Source organism: Myxocyprinus asiaticus, chromosome 31, assembly GCF_019703515.2.
Source record: "Myxocyprinus asiaticus isolate MX2 ecotype Aquarium Trade chromosome 31, UBuf_Myxa_2, whole genome shotgun sequence".
Taxonomy (NCBI): domain Eukaryota; kingdom Metazoa; phylum Chordata; class Actinopteri; order Cypriniformes; family Catostomidae; genus Myxocyprinus; species Myxocyprinus asiaticus.
Genome location: NC_059374.1, coordinates 33937311 through 33956550, shown reverse-complemented (window position 1 = coordinate 33956550; position 19240 = coordinate 33937311). Strand labels below are relative to the sequence as shown.

Genomic DNA, 19240 nt, shown 5'->3' with positions numbered 1-19240 from the left:
CTCTCATTTATTTTATGATAGTATAAGCACGACAATTTGTTAGTCTCTGAATATTTTTCGAGAGGACTAACACATTTTCTCAGAAAATATTCATGTAGGCTAAGTCTGAGCATTTGCTCACAGAATTCACAAATGGGGTTGACAGCAACATGCTTTGTTGAACTAAGTCACAAAATCTGCTAAATCCAAGTTAATATTGCTCATTCTTCTGAGATGGTTGTCAGAACACTTTAGCATGTGTGGGAAAACAGATTCCAGCGTCTGGAACAGTTTATCTGGCGCACAGAGAGCGCCTGCTAAATGTATTTTCAGAGACCTCATTTTATAAATGTTTTTGCCCTGTTTAGGGGGTCTGGTTTCTGAAGGCAGGTTCTGAGGTGTTCTTAAAGCTATAGTTAACCCAAAAATGAAAATTCCTAACTTAATTTACTCATATAATTCCAAACCATACGACTTTTTTCCTTCTGTTGAACACAAAAAGTGCGTTTTTGAAGAATATTTTCCCTATAATGAAAGTCATACAAAAGAAAGTCATATGGGTTTGAAACAACATGAGGGTGAGTAAATAAAGACGGAAGTTTAATTTTAAGGCTCAGTGGATGTGCAGGTTCTGCTTCCTTTCCTTGTATAGCAGCTCAGTTGTGAGGCTTTAATAGAAGACATGAGTGGTGGCAAAACGTGGTGACCTCTAAGGTCAGGAAGGGAACACCTGCTCTAGGGCACCACATTATAGCTTTTTAACACATATTTCGCCAGAGCGTGGAGAATGTTTTGTCCGTTTCCTGTAACACTTCCATATATTTAGACTGTCAAGAAACATTAAAGGGGTCATGAAACGGAGAATCAAATTTTCCTTGATATTTAGACATATAAGAGGTAACAGTACTATAAAAACATACTGTACATTTCAGAACTCAAAACTTCCTCCCCAGACTAAAAAGAGCATTTATAGTTGCCACCCTGCTGAAAAGTCTCATTCAGAAATCTGTCTGTTTGTGACATCATGACACATTGCTCATTTGTATTTACACATCCCACTACATGCGTCATCACACCCTTGGCCCCGCCCACTGGTGTGCAGTTCAATTCAAGAAGAGAGCAGGCCTTCAATGGCTAACTATTTCTAACATAACACCTTAGAGGACCCATCTAGACTATTTTGAATTATTTTGTATATAAACATACACAGACTTTATGACCGCTGCCATGTATCTCGCCACTTTTAAAAGACACGGTGTCAAGTTACATCTCTGAAAGGGAGAAGCAATTCTCTTTCATTCAGCTGCTCTGGGTCTTGCGGTTTTGTGCACAAATGCGTCATGGATGCGTTCTTTTGCCTATCTGCGCTATTTTTAATTGTTGGTGTATGTAAACATAGGACATCTTTGACGATGGACGTCTTTGATGTTGGACAATGGACTTCTTTGACCGTTTCGGTGTGTTTCAGGCGATGTGCGCCTCAACTCACAGAACAAATTTTGCGTTTTCCATTTGGATTTTTCTGGATTCTATGTTAAATCTGGCTGCTGTGGCTGAATCACAACATGCTGATAAAACACTCACATTTGTGATATTGCTTACAGATAATAATAATAATAATAATAATAATAATAATAATTAAAAAAATATATATAATATATATAATTGTTATTATGAGTATTATTGCTACTTTTTTCATATCAAATGTTTATACATTAGTTATATTTTTCTGTCTCCAATTTCACACATCCAGTGGAATAGAACTTTCATTTAAGCAGGACTTTTATTTTGACACCTTTGAGTTCTTCCTGTTTTTGATTGTTATATCAAACTTCCCATTAATGTTGGGATGATCCCGTTGCGACTCTCGAGCTGAAATCTCCGAGCTGCACTGGAGGAGTTAATTTAAGTGTTAACAGTTGTTTATACTCTAAACACACCGCATGAAAATTAAGCACAAGCAGTGTGTGTGTGTGAAGCAGATGACAGAGGAGAGCGGCACCTCTTGTTCATTCTGTAGCATGCAGCGCATGTGACTATATTATTTAAATTACATCCTTCTGCTGTTTAAGTATCACATTTGGCCATACCAGAGGTTTTTTATTTTATTTTCAAATTGTCATTGATTTCATCTCAAAACTGTCACATCTCATATCATTTTGCTAATGACAGCATACTGTAATATGATCTGAAATTAGCAACAAGATGATATCGTACCGTTTACATTTTTTTGGTATCGCGATACTTCCTTAGTACCGGTAAACCGCGAAACTCTACCACAGTCTGTTTACGAAGTGTCACATTTTGCATTTCCCAGATTTCAGGAACATTCTTAGAATCAAATATTATTAGCTAGACCCCCCCAATACTTATTTTGCTCATTTTTCAGGCTTTGGGGAGTTTAGAGCCACCGCTCTGTGGTTAGGAAAGACTTCTCTGACTTGATTAAGTTTGAAAGTCTCTATGGTTTTACTTGGAAACTGGAGGAGTGATGGTTTGTGCCATAAAGCCCTGGCATGCTCTATTGCAGTAGCTTTAAACTTGGTTTGCAACGGACACAAAAATGTCAGAAATGTACTATTAATTTACAGCTATGGGGCCAGTGAATTATAGACCATGATGCGAAGACATCATGGGCTTATTTGGTGTACAGCTCAACCATAATCCTCCAATTTATTTCCTTCTTTTGGAGAAACGGTCTGTTGTGTATCATATTTTACACAAGTCATGTCTACTGTGACAAACAACCTAAAGTGATTTTCCATGGTCAAAGCTCTGTAAATATTTACTAGACGAGGCTCTTTCACCACGTGCAGAGCTCTCAAAGTGAACATATCGTTTTACACCGTCCTTCTTTGTTAGGAGGATTCAAACAATATATAAATATATATACATAATTATTATTGTTGTTATACTTATTTTGCCATGAATATTGCTAAAAAAAACAACTTTTTTTTTAATTAATTTTCTTTATGCAAAGAATAATATCTTTTTTTTGATTTTGAATTGAAATATGACCTGGACATGTTCTTGACAGGTTTTGTGAGATTCACCCTGAATCGCCCAGAACTGGATCTCTATAGTAAAATATACCAATATTCCATCAAGCTGGCGAGAAGCATCTCAAAAAGGGCTTAGAAGGTTATCAAGCTTTGCAGATGAAAGCAGACACTCTGTGTGTGTTCTTCAACAGAAGGGTGAATATGTTACCACAGCTGCGCCAGTCTTGAATTCATTTCAGGGCTTTGGGGACAAAAACATACAGAGTGACTTATGACCCAGTAAGCTTTATCAGCAGTCAACAACTGTTATTATTTATTTCTTTTTCCTCTCGCAAAGGTCTTTGAAGGTGTACCCACACTTTGGCTTTTTTTAATGGGAAGAGGTCAGCCAAACAAATACTTGGCGAAATCAGCACCAGAAATGCTTGGATATGCTATCTTTATAGCTCTTTATTTTGGTTCCTTAGTAATGGGTTAGATATGCTAGTACAAGATCCAGAGACAGAAGAGCGCAGAGCAGGATCACTTGCACTACTCCTGCTTCTTTCGATATCGCGGTGCAGACCGCAAAATTTAAGTGACCCATTTAAATTCTACTGAGAAGTTTTCTTTACTTTTATTTAAAGCGTGGAGGAAATCAAACATCTTAATCATCTAGACAGCCGTTTTGAAACTATACATCATCACCCTTGCTAAAATTTATCACAGTAAACTGTAATAGAATTTTCATATTAAATTATCTCTCAGGGAGAATCTGTGAGACATTGTATTATGTATATTTTATTTTACTCGTTACCATAGTAATGATGAGCCATCCATGGTCTTACCTGTGGTTATGACATCACAAATGCCACAGTGGAAAACTGTGGTAAACTATGGTAAACATAAAGGCAATGAGAATGTAGAAAAAGGGCTTTAAAGTCTGGACAAATTATGAACAAATTATGAGCGAAGTTGTCCTCTGTAATATATGTTGTGTTAGAATTATGTTTGATATTACGAAACAACCTGGCCATGTTTGCCTTCAGATATTCATATATTCTCTATCGAGACTACTTAAATAATTAAGAGCCTAATGAAAAGAATAAGTGTTAAGGAGAAGGAAAACAAAATATTTCATTAAATGCACTGTTCCACCTCAATAAGTTGCTGTATTCATATATAGTCCGAATATAACTAGCCCTATAGAAATAAGGTGTTAATTAATTCAAGTTAGTTTAGTTTGTTTTCCCACAGCATTCTGAAGTAAAACAAAAACGGTCAAATTCAAAATGTTCCAGATGCTTAGATGACGAAAAATAACGTATGTATCCAGTGTATGCATGGTATGCATCTACATAATTAAGTGGAATATTAATTAATTGCAATTATGTAAGAAACCAACTTTGCGTGTATGGACCGTGTACGTAGGCCACCACCGAAACCATTTTTTACCCCAGCTACCAACTGGTCATACCAGTTTAAGGTGGTCAAGCTGGTTTTTGGAACATGGTCACTGTTTGACCAGCTAATTACCAGCTTATTTTTACAGTTTAAGAGAGGTTTTGCATACTTTCTAGCTGGTCAGGCTGAGAGACCAGCTTGCCTGACCAGCTAAATCAGTTGACCTTCATAAACCAGCTATGACCAGCAAACCATCTTATGCTGGCTTAAGCAGTTTTTCCTGCTGGAAGTAACCAACATCCATATTCTAAAACAAAGAAACCTTTGAGGTACTACCTTTCAGCTGGATGGATTTCCAGCATGGTTATCAACCCAGATTTAACATTGCCACATACTTGCAGGTTTCTGTTATAAGCGCATTGGTTTTCGTTATGAGCCTATGACACAATGAGTGGGAAATGAGTATTGCCAATGTTATGGCCTCCCAAAAGGACCTAGTCTGTGTTGTTTTTGCCAACGGTGAAGGCAGCAGTCCTTCCAAATGTTTTGTCAGAAAGAAGACTTTATTAGCCCTTATCTGGAGGGCTGCTTTCACTGCATACTTCCCAGCGAGTGTAATTTCCTTTGGCCCACATCCCAGCTGTGATCCTCTACCTAAAAATCTACTGCCACTGAAAGAGTGGACATGTGATGATGTAGGGTTACTGACTGGTACCTCTCTTTAATTTAACTCCTGACTATTGAATGTAGGATGTTGCCCATTATGGGTTAGAAAAGCACTGGTGCTCTTGTTAATTAAAACTTAGTCCTTGAAATAACAGAGGAGAATTCCCACACTGTTGTCACAATGGCCTGCGTCTCTTACCTGTAAAGCCACGTTCTGCTACGCCAGCAATTCAGACCTCTGATTTTTGATGATCAGGCTCAAAATAGTCTTTAGCTATCAAGGAACATACTGTACTGTATAATTCTATTGTTTTTAATATACTATATAGCTGATTATAATTACTATAGACTAACCCTACCCTATCCTTTAAAGAAAACTTTGACTGTTTTTATATATAAAGCTAATTCTAAATCATATGGACTAACCCTAACCCAAACTAACTCTTAACTATACACCTACAAATAAAATAAAATCAAATCAAATAAATTAAAATAAAATAAAATAAATTGTAATGCATTTTTTTAATTAAAAAGCTTTAATTTATTATTTATTTGTATATTTAGATAATAAAATAAAAATATAATATAAATATTATAAAAGTATTTCTTTGTATTTTATTATAGGAATATAAGAAAAACAAAATCTATTGTTTTCAATATATAGCTGATTATAATTACAATAGACTAACCCTAACCCTATCCTTTAAAGAAAGTGTTTATTGTTTTTATATACAGTATAATGCTATTTCTAAATAATACGGACTAACCCCAAATTATAACTAATGTGCATGTTAGTTGTGTGTGTGTGTGTGTGTGTGTGTTTATGTATATATATATATATATATATATATATATATATATTATACACAACCATACTCTCATACCAACAATTACACATGGGTCAGACATATTTAGATTGGGTGAAATCGCTCATTGGGATCTCAGATTTTACATTGTTTTCATTAAATTGTGTGTTTTTTTTTTGTTTTTTTTGTGATGCATAAACGTCTCTTGGATGTCTAGACGTAGGAACATACAGAGAATAGTGATTTACTAAAACCTAGTGTCCCCAAATGTATGACCATACATGGACATCAATCAAGTTTGCTCAACCGCAGATTTGCTGCCCTTTAAACTACGCATTGTGTGGTCGTAATTCAACTCCCATACAAACAATATGCAGATGGTACTCTGAGCTGGATTTATGTCTGTTTTGGCATTACGCACCACATTACTGTCTGAGGCAGACAGAGAATATACACATTTTGGGCACGTCTGGCTGTGTCTTCCCCACACAATGCGCTTCTGCCCTTTTTATGCACATGAGCCACACTACCAGAGGTAAATATTTAGCTCTCGCTCAAGGACGTTACTTTTAGATCAGGATGTGAGGTAGTGTTCTTCAACTGGTGATAAACAAATACAGGTTTAAAAACTATTCAAGTTTGAGCAAAAAACAAAACAAAAAAACGTTTACACCTGTATTTAGTGCTGTCAGCTTGCTTTCAGATCACTGGAGACGGATATTAAAGGTGCAATGTGTAATTTAGTGTCACCGAACAGAATTGTTGAAATAATGCCTGTTTTTAAACATGTTTCCTGAACAGTCCTCGTCTTTCATTGGTCGACCCAACAAGTAATCCCGCCCTAAATGCAAGTCATTGGTTGCGCCAATGTTTTTTACCTTTAATACCAGGTTTAAATGGGCCAAATGTATCAGAGCATGTGTGCTAACCAATAGGCCATGGCTCCGATATATTGATTTTCCATTGTCTAATCAGACTCCAAACTGCTTTTAGCATGACACATACTGTGCAGTGGTTTCTCCAGACAACAGACTCAACTTCATGTCTATCCTTTATGCATGATGGTAGCCTGTTTCCTCTTTAGCAAGCTTGTCTGTTCTGACACAGTGGAATCAACAGTTGGAAAAAAGAACCTGTTACAAGAGGTGTCAATCAAACACGCATCCCCTCTGACGTGGGTGACTCAGCCAATGGAACTTTGTTTCTGTGCCATGAACTACTCCAGGTTTTTTTCCATTCGAATCATGTGTTTACAGTAATAGATTGTGAGCTTGTATCGCTGCTGTTTTTAGAGTCATCTAACAGCACTGTCTGGCTGATTCATACCATATGCAATGTTTTTGTTGAGTAGGTGGGGGGGTTGACAGGTTGGTAAAAGAGTTTCACAGCCATTTCCTGTGAAACTGTCTTTGCTGGTCTTTACGCTGTAGTAAAGCCATTTAATACTCAGACAAAAATTCTTATTAAGACCTGCGTCATGGAGAACTCATATCCCGATATCCAAATAAGACTGTTTTGTTATATCTGTAAGTAAAAGCCACGTTTACCAGAATGCAAGCATCTGGGTTATTGTTTATACATATCAGTTTTGGAACTTGTATTCTCTCCTTATGATTATGAATTCTGAAACCACTTTGGCCAGAAACATACTCTACAAGTACGCAAATGCAAATGCTTGGCTAACGCATGTGTGCGATAACATTGTACATTCGAATGTGTGTTACTGTGGTACTAACAAACCTCTATACCAGAGGTGCCCAAACGAAGGGCCCACTCCCCTGGACATACGGGTATAAAAGGAGCTGGCTCGCAACCACTCATTCAGATTTTTTCTTCGGAGCTGAGCGGTTGTACTATCAGCGAGCTGAATACTACTGCTGTTCCATTCACCTCTTAAGAAGCGTATGCTGTTGGATATACAGCGCATTTCCAGCGGCTTTCTCTCCTTCTGGACCGCCAGATTTTGCCCCTGGGCGCTTCGACAGCGCTAAAAGAGTGTATATTCCTGCTAAAGAGTATATTTTCTCTATTAGAGCACACACATTGACGTTGAACGTCTTTTTAAAGACGTGTCTTTATAAAGATGCCTTTCCGTCTTTGTGTGATTCCTGGATGTGGTCGCTATCTCTCCGCTTCCGAAGGCCATGGGCGCTGCCTAACGTGTCTGGGCAGCGATCGCACTGAGGCAGCGTTCGTGGATGGTTCATGTTCTGATTGCGAGAATATGACCATGGCAACGTTGCGGTCGCGGCTTTCCTTCTTCCAGGGGAAGCCACTCTAGCTGCCCCCCGTGCCTCGCCTTTTACCTCCGGGTACGAGGCTGGCCCGGCTGGCACTGGAGGCAAATTGGGGGCTTCAATAGGCGTGGCTCTGCCGGGTAAATCCCTGCAGACCTCCCATTCCCCAGCACGCTCGTTTGCCCCCGGCGAGTTCCGAGAGGAGACCAGCTCGCCCCAGGGCCAGCTTAGTGTCCCATTCGGAGCTCCAGAGCGGGATGAGTGCTCGATCGCTGCATCAGAGAGCGTACTGGCAATGTCAGACACCAAGAACTTGACTGGGCTGCCACCTTCGGGTCGGCCCACCCAGTCTGAGGCTGACGGCGAGATGACTGCCATGCTTGCCCGGGCCGCTGCGTGTGTCGGGTTGGAGTGGAAACTTCCACCCTCCCCTGAGCCCTCGTGGCTAGATGATTGGTTCCTGGGTTCGGGACACTGCTCACAGCCACGCCCCCCTCCCCCCGGGCACCTTTTTCTGCCCAAAACCGACCTCCCAGCTCATCCGCTCTCACTACCCTCGATGGCGGGGTGGCCCATGGGTATATGGAGGTCCCTCAGGTAGATAAGGCGGTTGCGGTGCACCTGTGCCCGCAAAGCACAGCCACCTGGCGGGATCGTCCGGCACTCCCTTCCAAGGCCTGTAGGACGACATCGTCTCTGATGGCCAAAGCCAACAGTACCGCTGGTCAGGCCGCCTCTGCTCTGCATGCCATGGCCCTCCTGCAAGTACACCAGGCCAAGGCACTAAAGGAACTGCACATGGGTAGTCCTGATCCCGATGTGATGCAGGAGCTGTGCTCAGCGATCGAGCACGAGCACTCGGGCAGGCGATGTCCACCCTCATGGTCCAGGAACGCCACCTGTGGCTGAATCTGGTCGAGATGAGGGACGCGGACAAGGTTCGCTTTCTCAATGCCCCCATCTCCCGGGTACATGGAGCAAGGTAAGTGCTTCGAGGGTCCCCTCAGCGCAGCCACGAGTTCAAGATGAAGCGAGGCTCCTTGATGTGGCATCCCCTGCTCCCTCCCGCCGCAAGGCCTCACCCACAGGTACGTTAAATGTGTCCCCTTAGTGCCCCTCGCCCGGAGCTTGGACGCGTGGCTAGCGCTTTCCAACCCGTCGCGGTGGTTGGCCAGGACCATCCGACTCGGCTACACGATTCAGTTTGCCAGGCGCCCGCCCTGGTTCAGCGGCATCCGCTTCACTTCGGTGAGGGGCGAGAACGCCACCACCTTGCGTGCGGAGATCGTGACCCTTCTACGCAAGGGCGCGATAGAGCCTGTCCCTCCAGCCGAGATGAAGAAAGGGTTTTACAGCCCTTACTTCATCGTACCGAAGAAAAGCGGTGGGTTGAGGCCAATTTTGGACCTGTCAGTTCTGAACCGGGCCTTGCACAGACTCCCGTTCAAGATGTTGACACCAAAGCACATTTTGGCGTGTGTCCGGCATCAAGATTGGTTCACGGCGGTAGACCTGAAGGACGCGTACTTTCACGTCTCGGTTCTACCTCGACACAGACCCTTCCTACGGTTTACTTTCGACGGCCGGGTGTATCAGTACAAGGTCCTCCCCTTCGGCCTGTCCCTGTCCCCTCGCGTCTTCACGAAAGTCACAGAGGCAGCTCTTGCCCCGTTAAGGGAAGTGGGTGTCCGCATACTCAACTACCTCGAGGACTGGCTGATTCTAGCTCACTCTCGAGAGTTGCTATGCGCACACAGGGACCTCATGCTCAGGCACCTCAGCCAGCTAGGTCTTCGGGTCAATTGGGAAAAGAGCAAGCTCTCCCCGGTTCAGAGCATCTCTTTTCTCGGCATGGAGTTAGACTCAGTCTCGATGATAGCGCGCCAAATGAGCGACCCCGGCCGGGCTATGTGCCCAAGTTTCCCACAACCCCCTTCAGGGATCAGGTGGTGAACCTGCAAGCGCTGCCCCAGGAGGAGGCAGACCCAGCCCTGTCATTGCTGTGTCCGGTGCGTACTTGGCGCATCTACTTGGATCACACATAGAGCTTTAGACGCTCTGAGCAGCTCTTTGTCTGCTTTGGCGGACAGCGGAAAGGGAACGCTGTCTCCAAACAGAGGCTTGCCCACTGGATCGTGGATGCCATCACTATGGCGTACCAGGCTCAGGCCGTACCCGCCCCTTCGGGAATACGAGCACACTCCACAAGGAGTCTGGCATCCTTGTGGGCACTGGCCCATGGCACCTCTCTAGCAGACATCTGCAGGGCAGCGGGCTGGGCGACACCCAATACCTTCGCAAGATTTTACAATCTCCGGGTTGAGCTGGTTTCGTCCTGTGTTCTGTCAGGTACGAACAGGTAAGTTTGGGAATACGGAGAGCTGGCCGGGTGTATCGCTTGCATATAGCGCCTTTCCCCTCCAAAGAGGCGAAGATGTATGCTTCTTTTCCCATGCAAGTTCACAAACCCGTGAACCCTGGATGTCCTTCCTCCCTAGCCCTGTGGCTCGTGAATTCAGCGGAGGAATTCACAGCAGAACCAGTACATGTGCTAATATGCCCTTACTGAGGTAGGTGCTCCACAGGTGCCGGTTACTTCGGTAACCCCCTGTGATGTATTTTCCGTAGTACGGTCTCCCTGTCAGCAGACCTGAGTCTCCCTTCGACAGAGCCCTCTCTGTCCTGGTCGCTGTGTTTGTAGAGCTCCTCCCCTTTCAGGCAGGACCTACCAATGCGCCTCTTCCATGTGCGGCTCTGAGCCCACATGATGTGCTTGCCACATGTTACCCCCTCTCTGGGCAGGATGTGGTCTCCACGAGGTCTTTTCCCCCTGAAAGAATAGGATAGGAAAAGAACACCTTCCCCGGTGCATATATTGAGCGTTAAAATGCAAGATTCTCTTAAAAAAGTTTGCTTTGCCAGCGCATACTTGCGATGTGTTATGAATTGAACACATTTAAGAATGCAACGATGTGTGAAATTGAGCTTGTGTAGGTAGAAGCGTCTTTGTTTAAGTTCTTATATAGAGAAAGTTTTGGGCCATACGTTTCAGATTTTACAGAAACAAATTCAGTGAATTCAACTTAAAGGTGCAGTATGTAACAATTTGCATGTAATATTCACCTTTTTTTTTTTTTGCCAATATATGAACGGCTTGTAACGCAACTTAAAAAAAATTGGCCCTTCCCGGACTTCCTAGGTTGCCTATTAAAGCCTGTAGACTGATTTTCATGCGAAGGGAGCAGGTCAGTTTTGCCGGGAAAATCCAAAGGATGTGACGTTTATGCGCGCTTCATTAGTGTAACGTAACTTGGTTATACAGAAAATATATACATTCTATTATTATAAAACAATAGCGCATCGATATATCAAAACGTCAGTTGTAATGGAATCACATCAATACTGAATTGTCAACATATTTATAATGTACGGTCTATTTTATAAACAGCTACTGTCATCATTCACCAAATTTAGCTAACAGCTATTGATAAAGCTAGCTAGCTAGCTAACGCCGACATAGGCTATCGTATAAATGCAGTCAATGTATTAGAAAAGAAAAGTGATTACTTCAAACTAAAGTCTCGCATAGTCAGACCTATATCCACACTTTGCTTTAGCCCTGTTCCAGCACTGGAGAGTAAAATATAATATACAGTCTTAAAGTTTGTAGTAAAACAATCATAACTGTGTAATTTTAATTATGCTACCTCATCTGTCAGCATGATGCCGGTGAATCACATTCAGTCTCTTTGAACGTTACATCATTGTTTTGGTCGATGCTCGCTCGCATCCCTATGGAGTGTGTGCACGAGCGCGAGCAGGAGCAACAGGTAGCTGGCTGCAGTTCACTTAACGGCCACAGATGTCATTAATAACAAGGGTTTCTGAATCTTACATACTGCACCTTTAAATAAGCTTTTAAATATAACAAACATATTATAAGTATAGTTCACCTTCATTTCATTCCAAACCTGTATGACTTTAATTTCTTTCTTATGTGGAACACATAAGGAGATGTTTTAATAAATACCCTGGTCTGTAAGTGGCACAAGTTTACGTGAGAATTTCTTTTAGCACTAAACAACACAAGTTCTATCAAAGTGCTTATGAACGCACAATGGTCTTCAAGATTTTCACTGAAAATGACATAAAATGTGGGTTGTTTCTTACCAAAACCATTGTATGCCTTCAGAAGACTTGGAATATGTAGTCGCACGGACTACTTTTTTTCTACTTTCGAGGCACTATCCACTGCCATTGTGTTGAAAAGACGAACCGAGATGTGAATTAAAGCATCTCCTTTTGTGTTTCACGTAAAAAAAGAAAGTCATATGGGTTTGGAACGACATGAGGGAGAGTAAAATATGATAGAATTTTCATTTCTGTGTGAACTATTCCTTTAAAATAATTTTAGCAGTAGTATATCATGTATAGCAAATAATATAAGATGAACTGGTCCAAAATTATGTTAAAGTGAATCTGGCGCGAGCAGACAACAAAGATGCTGTTTGGAGTTTTGTGGAATGTTTGGTGGCATTTTGTTGGAGACTGTCTTTTGTCTTCTTTATCTATTGTTTGATCCCAGTGCAGAGATCACAGCCCACATGAGTCTTCTCATCAGGCTTTGGGTCACATTACTGATGTTTAGTATGTACTAGTAAGTGGGCAGCAAAGTCTGAGCCAACACCAGTTACTGTATTGAAGTGTGCATGCCACATTGTATGCCATATCTTTCCCAGTGAATCACTGCTAATGGCCGTGATGCTTGTGATGTCACATTTTCCCTAAGCGTACATCTTTCCGTTGTGCCGTGGGGCATTGCAGGAATTTAGATCATCTTAGTTTTCCCAGCCCATCGTCCCTCCCCTTTTCCCAACAAGAAGCAAATGTTTTGCCCTATGTCTGTAACATTTATATGGGATGGGGGCAGGCGAAGATCTTACCAACAACAAAGTGGTTACCCTTGCTTTAAAACTCAAAGAGGAGGGGAGACTTCCTGTAGATTGTGAGTTTTGGAGTCTGATGGGATCGGTGGGGGGGTTGATTACATCATTAGATGGCAAGAAAAGAAAATCCCACATTGCCAGCGTTCTGCCACTTGGAGGGTGACTGAAAGGGCAGTGCCAAGAATTGTGCATTAGAGGGAGTGAGTTATAATGATTTAAGTAGAAGAGAGAAGAAAGCGAAAGGAATGGAGGAGGGTAGATGCTGAAAGGGGGCTTGGACCTGAGAACCAATGAGAGGATTGGAACTGGGGTATAGGAAAAAATAAAAAATAGAGAGAGTGAAAAATTAAGGGGAGGCCAGGTAGGAAGTGACAGAGCAAGAGAGAAAGACAAAAGCTAAGGAGGAGAGACAAGCAGAAGACGAGAGAGACTTCAATGAGTTAGGAGCTCTTTCACGGAGAGGGCATCTTTTCGCGTAAAAATGTTTGGGGAACTTTAGATTCTGGTTTAAACATTCCCAAGGTGTTTTTCTTCATGATGAAAGTGTCTCGTAAGTAAATCTAAAACTTTTAAAACACATTTAATACTTAACCCTCATGTTCTGTTGAGATTAACTTTAGTGTTTTTATGTTTGGGGTCTAAGACCCCAATTTTGTATATGTAAAAAATAATAATAATAGAAATTTCAAAATTAACCTCTTATTTTACCTTCAACTTCTTTTAATAACTTATCAAAATGATTTATAATTGAAGCTTTATCTCTAAGTTTTACCACAAAGTAGAAACATTTCTGTATATCAATTCTAGGAATGTTTCTGTTTGGGGTCAAATTGCCGTAGAATTTAGCACATTGTAGAAAATACAATAAAATAAATCTACAGTCAACTGGCAGCAATGTACCTCTACAGTGTGTGCACCAATTAGACATCTTGTGAAAACTTGTTGCAGTTTTTCAATTTTTATATCTGGGGTTTCTGAGACCCCAAATACATGTAATGTAACATTACTTGTATTATTCATGATGGACAGTTGAAGAATGATATCAAGTTTAAATTTAGCTTACAATCAGTTAGGTGTCTTTAAATACTATGTACTAACTTTGAAATACATACAATATAATGTATTTATTGTGTAACTACATGTTGTTCTGCAAAATTCTCACATGATTCACATTTGCTGCTACTGAGGTTGAGGTACAGGCAGGTTTAGGAGTACGGGTAGGATTAGGGTTAGGGTGTAGGGTAAGGGTAGTGTTAGGTGTAAGTTTAACAGTGTAACTACAGATGTAATTAAATGCAGGTACTTTAAATGTAAGTACAATGCAACAGCACATTTGTATATAATAAGTACTTTGTATCAAGTGCCTAAGTTCATAGTAAAGACATCTAATATAAAGTGGGTTCAGTTAGGAAAAGTAATGAATTATCAACCAGATAATTCAAGGTTAAAGGGATAGTTCATCCAAAAATGAAAATTCTGTCATCATTTACACACCATTATGTTGTTTCAACCTGTATGACCTTCTTTCTTTACACATTCACATTCATAACTCCTTTTTTTCATATATTAAAAATGAATGGCGACTAAAACTAACTATCTGCCTAGCATCTCCTATTGTGCTCCACAGAAGATCGAAAGTCATGCAGGGTTAGAATAACATGAGGATGAGAAAATAATGACAGAATTTTCATTTTTGGGTGACCTATCCCTTTAAGTATGTTTTTCGAGTTCTTAAAATGCCCTTGAACAGAACAGGAGGATTAAACTGTCTGATTTCCCCTCTGTTGTCATATTTACAGTACAGCAATGCGGATGAATGTTTGACATTGTATTTTCGTACAGTAAAATACTATTGCATACAAATTGACTGAATGTATGACTCTTGTATCACTTCCAAAATACACACATCTGTGGAATTTAAACACTGTGACAGTTTAAGCCTGTCAAGTTCCCAGCAAGACAGCTCACCTTCTATAAGTGCTTACGTGTGCCATGGCAGTCCTTGAGGGAAAACAGCTTCCCGCCTCATTTTACATAAGGTTATTCAGTACGGAGAAAAGGTGTCTCTTTCTGTGGGCAAACTGACACTTACATTTAGTGGCACTCTGCTATTGGTATTCTAAGCCATTGTATCAGCACAGTACTATGAAGGCATTGTTGTGACAGTCATTGTACACTGCATGCAGTTTGGTAGTCGCATGGATGGCGGCATTTAGTCACATTTAGTGAGAGTTCCCCGCTGGCATAGGGCCAGAAACTGAGCTCTTTATCCCTCCAATTCCATGAGAAAAAAAACAGCAAAGATACAATACAAGAAGTCTCAGGATAATGTTACGGAATGCTGGGCAACGTGGAATTCCCAGCTTGGGTTTCTGGCTGCCAACGTAGCGGACATTGATAAGAAATTTCTGCACTTTCGCTGTTTCTGTACAGCCCTAGTGCTACAAAAAAAGTGGCCGCAGCACTCCTGGGAATGAAGACTTAGTCTCAACGGAGGTTCCCTCATTTTAGGTTGAAACAGGTGAATGGGACCTCAGTGTCCCCTCTCATTGTGAAAGCCCAGCAGGTGTACGAGGCATCACATGTTGACCCCACATTGTGTTGTAACAATGTGTTATGACAGTGTTAGTACTAGACCGATGTATCAGCTGATTAAATGGCCGAGATTTGAACATTTTGAGATTATCGGAATTGGCTGATAACAGTGTCTGTTTGGCTGATTAATAGTTTAAATAGATTAAAGTGTTAATATGTGTTTGTTTTTTTTTTGTTTTTTTTTTTGCTTGATTTTTGTTTATATATTTGTTTTTTGATGGTTTATTGCCAGCTGTATTTCACATGGTTTCTAATCCTTACTTAAGATATTTAATTGCAACTATTTTAATTTACTAAACAAGTTGGACCTTTTCATTTATCTGATTTAGATTTTTTACTAATCTAAAAAACAACAGATAAAGGTTATTCGAGTAAATATTATGTGTAAAATAAGTCCATCTGTTTGCTTTCATTTAATTGTTTTTAATTATCTGCATTGTGTTGGCTATCAATACAAAACCCATTGAAAAACCCATATCGGTCGACCACTATACAGTGTGTTGTAACATGCTTTGTTAGGAACCTTGTAAAAATAGGTCTGTAGAATCAAGCTGTTTGTAGTTCCATGTTATTTCATGGGCTTTGAAGTTCAAAGGCATTTGGTCTGCCAATATTTGCAGAGATAAATATGTCTAGAATAAGTCGATAAGTTTACTGGATACATTTGTTTACATCTGTCTGAAAAGGCCCTAAGATATCTGTGAACATTACTGCTTTAGTTGTACCGAGTTGCTATAGGCTAAATTTGAGGGTTTCGTGACACAGTCATAAAAAACAGTTATTTTGCATATCTGTTGACGTATGAAGTATTTAGTCCCACACACAGTGGCTGTATGGAGGGAACAAACCTTATTGTTCGGTAAAGGAGGTGACACAAAAGCCAGGTAATCTTAGTAAGGTGGAGACTGCACAAGAATTCTCATCGACTTTATCAGTGTTACTGTCATTACTATGAATGGAAACCCAGATGCGATTAACTCTCTGACGCAGTTACTCCTGTACGCACGCTCAGAGGTCGGGCATAGATAGGACGGACAGGACACCCTTTGGGGTGTGACTTGAATTGTCAAGCGGGCTGGCGTAGGATTCAGGCTCCTATTGTTACTTTAGTGGTATTTGAAGGTGAGTTTGTGTTGCTGCATCATTGTACTTCATAGAGTTCACTCCTGTATTGCTGAGTCGGGAGAGAATGATTCATATGGTTGTTAAGGATTATTTTGTTTAGGAATCAGATGTTTAGATGACATTTTCTATGATTCCAGACTTATTTGTAACCTTCCATGGTCTGCATCTTACTTTAAAATCTTTGGGATATTTCCTGGCCACTGTTGACTTTGGCATGCCTGTTGAGGACTGTAAGGCTCTATTCCTTGTAAAGCTGCATTGGAATGACCTGTATTGTGAAAAACACTGTACATATCCATTTTAATCAAATTGAATGTAACTTTAAGAACTTTTTGGGAAGTAAGCTAGATGGTATCGATTTGTGTAACTGTTACATTTGTAGACGTCTTTACCAGATTTGTTGACAATGAACTTGAGTAACTGTATACCTGGTTGAAATGTGATGCATTCTTAAGCAACAGAAAGTATTGTTATTGCAATTATTGTTTTGCAAATATCAGATTTTGCTGTCTCAAGTCAAAAAATAGACTTGAATTACCCTCTCCGGCTTACAGTATTCAATTTAGGTTTTATGTTGCAAATGCATTCAATTTTGTCATACTTGAGACTGAAGCAAGAGTCTGCATTGTTTTTAATTTCATTGCTGTCTAGCAGAAACAAACGAAATATTAAAGCGATCCCTGTTGACTTTGACCTTTTTGTTTAACTCTAAACCAGTTGTTTTGCTCAATGATGATATTGATCACAATGTTTCCTAAAGTTATTCCAAAGGCTGACCACAAAAAGCTTCGTAAGTTGTCAGACATTTTTGTAGGCTACATTGTATTAACTCTCCATAGTCTCTGTCATAAACTCTGCATCATCTAATATCTGCTGGGTCGCATCACAAGAGCCTTTAGTTATATAAACAGGATCATGATGCCAATATGTAACTGATCTCTTAGTCCTAAAGATCTTGAGCTGTCCTCGTTTTGTTGTCGTGAGGTATTGAGAGCTGATTTTACAAGCTCTGAGGGCTGAGTGATTATCTTGTAACCTGTCTTGTATCTGACACTGAACTGATTATGTTATGTAATACCTCTCTCTCTCTCTCTCTCTCTCTCTCTCTCTCTCTCTCTCTTCTTCTTCTTCTTCTTCTTCTACTTCTTCTCTCTTCCTCTCCAGATGCATACTTGTTCTAAAAATAGTTGTGATGGAACAAAATGATAGTTGTCCTTTTTGATCAGTTATAATAGAATGTCCCTCAGTGTGGCAGATATTTACAATATGTTGATAAGTAAAGGATAATTTCCTGCTGACTGTACATTATCTTGCTTATTACCCAGCTTCTTACCAAATAAATATAAATAAATGGACATTGATATTCATTTGAGTTTAAATTATTTTATTTAGGGATGTCAATCGATTACATTTTTTAATTGAATTAATTACATACATAATTATCACAATTAATCGCATACATAAATATTTGCTAAGAAAGCCCCTCAAATAATAATAATTCAATATATAATGATTAAATGATTATAAATAGTTATATTTAAAGTATATATATATATATATATATATATATATATATATATATATATATATATATATATATATATATATATATATATATATATAAAATAATAATACAGATAATTAAAATGCATTACATTATTATTTAGGCACACAAGTAAAGCATTAAAAAAGACAATAAAAAAAAAAAGATTTGGAATGCAATATATTGTTTATTTCCATATTATTGAACTTAAACGTATCATTGGTCTACAGTCCATAGCAATCCATTTTGCAACTGAATTCATCAGTCAGTCCGAGATTTATTATAAGGGCTTGTTTAAGGACGTGTCAATGTACATCTGCGTCAGACTGACTCTTTTGGACCGTCTTGTTGCGTCGCGTCATAAATGTACAGTTTTTAGGTCGCTGTGTCAAGTTAAATGAAGTTTGAATCTTAGAAAAACACGTCTTGAGATCCCTGCGTTCAGATTTGCATCCATCAAGCTGTGTTTGAATGCAAGAACGTGTTCTCATATTGTGTTTTCTGCCATCGGTAAGTGTGGTTTGTTTTCTGTCTGTATAAGCTGCCTGTTGCCTATACAGCGAGTTTTGCTTACTGCCCCCTGAAGAAAACAGGTGGTACTCCAAGCTTGAATTGCTCAGATAGAAGGAATATTCCTTATTACAGTCCAGGGATATGATTAATTGTGTTAATTTTTTTAACACGTTATATTTTGTATAATTAATCGCACTAAATTAACATGCTAAACTGACAGCCCTAATTTTATTATGTGCGAAGAAATAGCGCAGAGTGACATGAGACGTGAAACAAGCACAGCTATGTAGAGAATCAGTTTCCTGGGACAATGGTCAATTATATACACTTGTGCTCATTATACAAAAATATCTGACAACAGAATGCTGCAATCGGCCAATCAGAATCAAGTATTTCAGAGAGTTGTGTAATAAGCAGTGGATTTTCAATATCTTTAGAATTAATA

The 19240-nt window shown here is 40.0% G+C and overlaps 1 protein-coding gene across 5 annotated transcripts in view; it reads left to right on the top strand.

Annotated features, from left to right (window-relative positions):
• The window catches only part of LOC127422052 (stAR-related lipid transfer protein 13-like), a 127435-nt gene that overhangs the window by 92559 nt on the left and 15636 nt on the right, over nt 1-19240 (top strand). The window contains exon 1 of one of the 5 annotated variants that reach the window (XM_051665395.1): nt 13266-13569. The exons of the other annotated variants lie outside the window; for them this stretch is intronic. Coding sequence (XP_051521355.1) covers nt 13554-13569 — 16 coding nt within the window. The 5' untranslated portion in view covers nt 13266-13553. Of the gene's footprint in view, nt 1-13265; nt 13570-19240 lie in introns of those variants that run through there. 5 annotated transcript variants of the gene reach the window in all.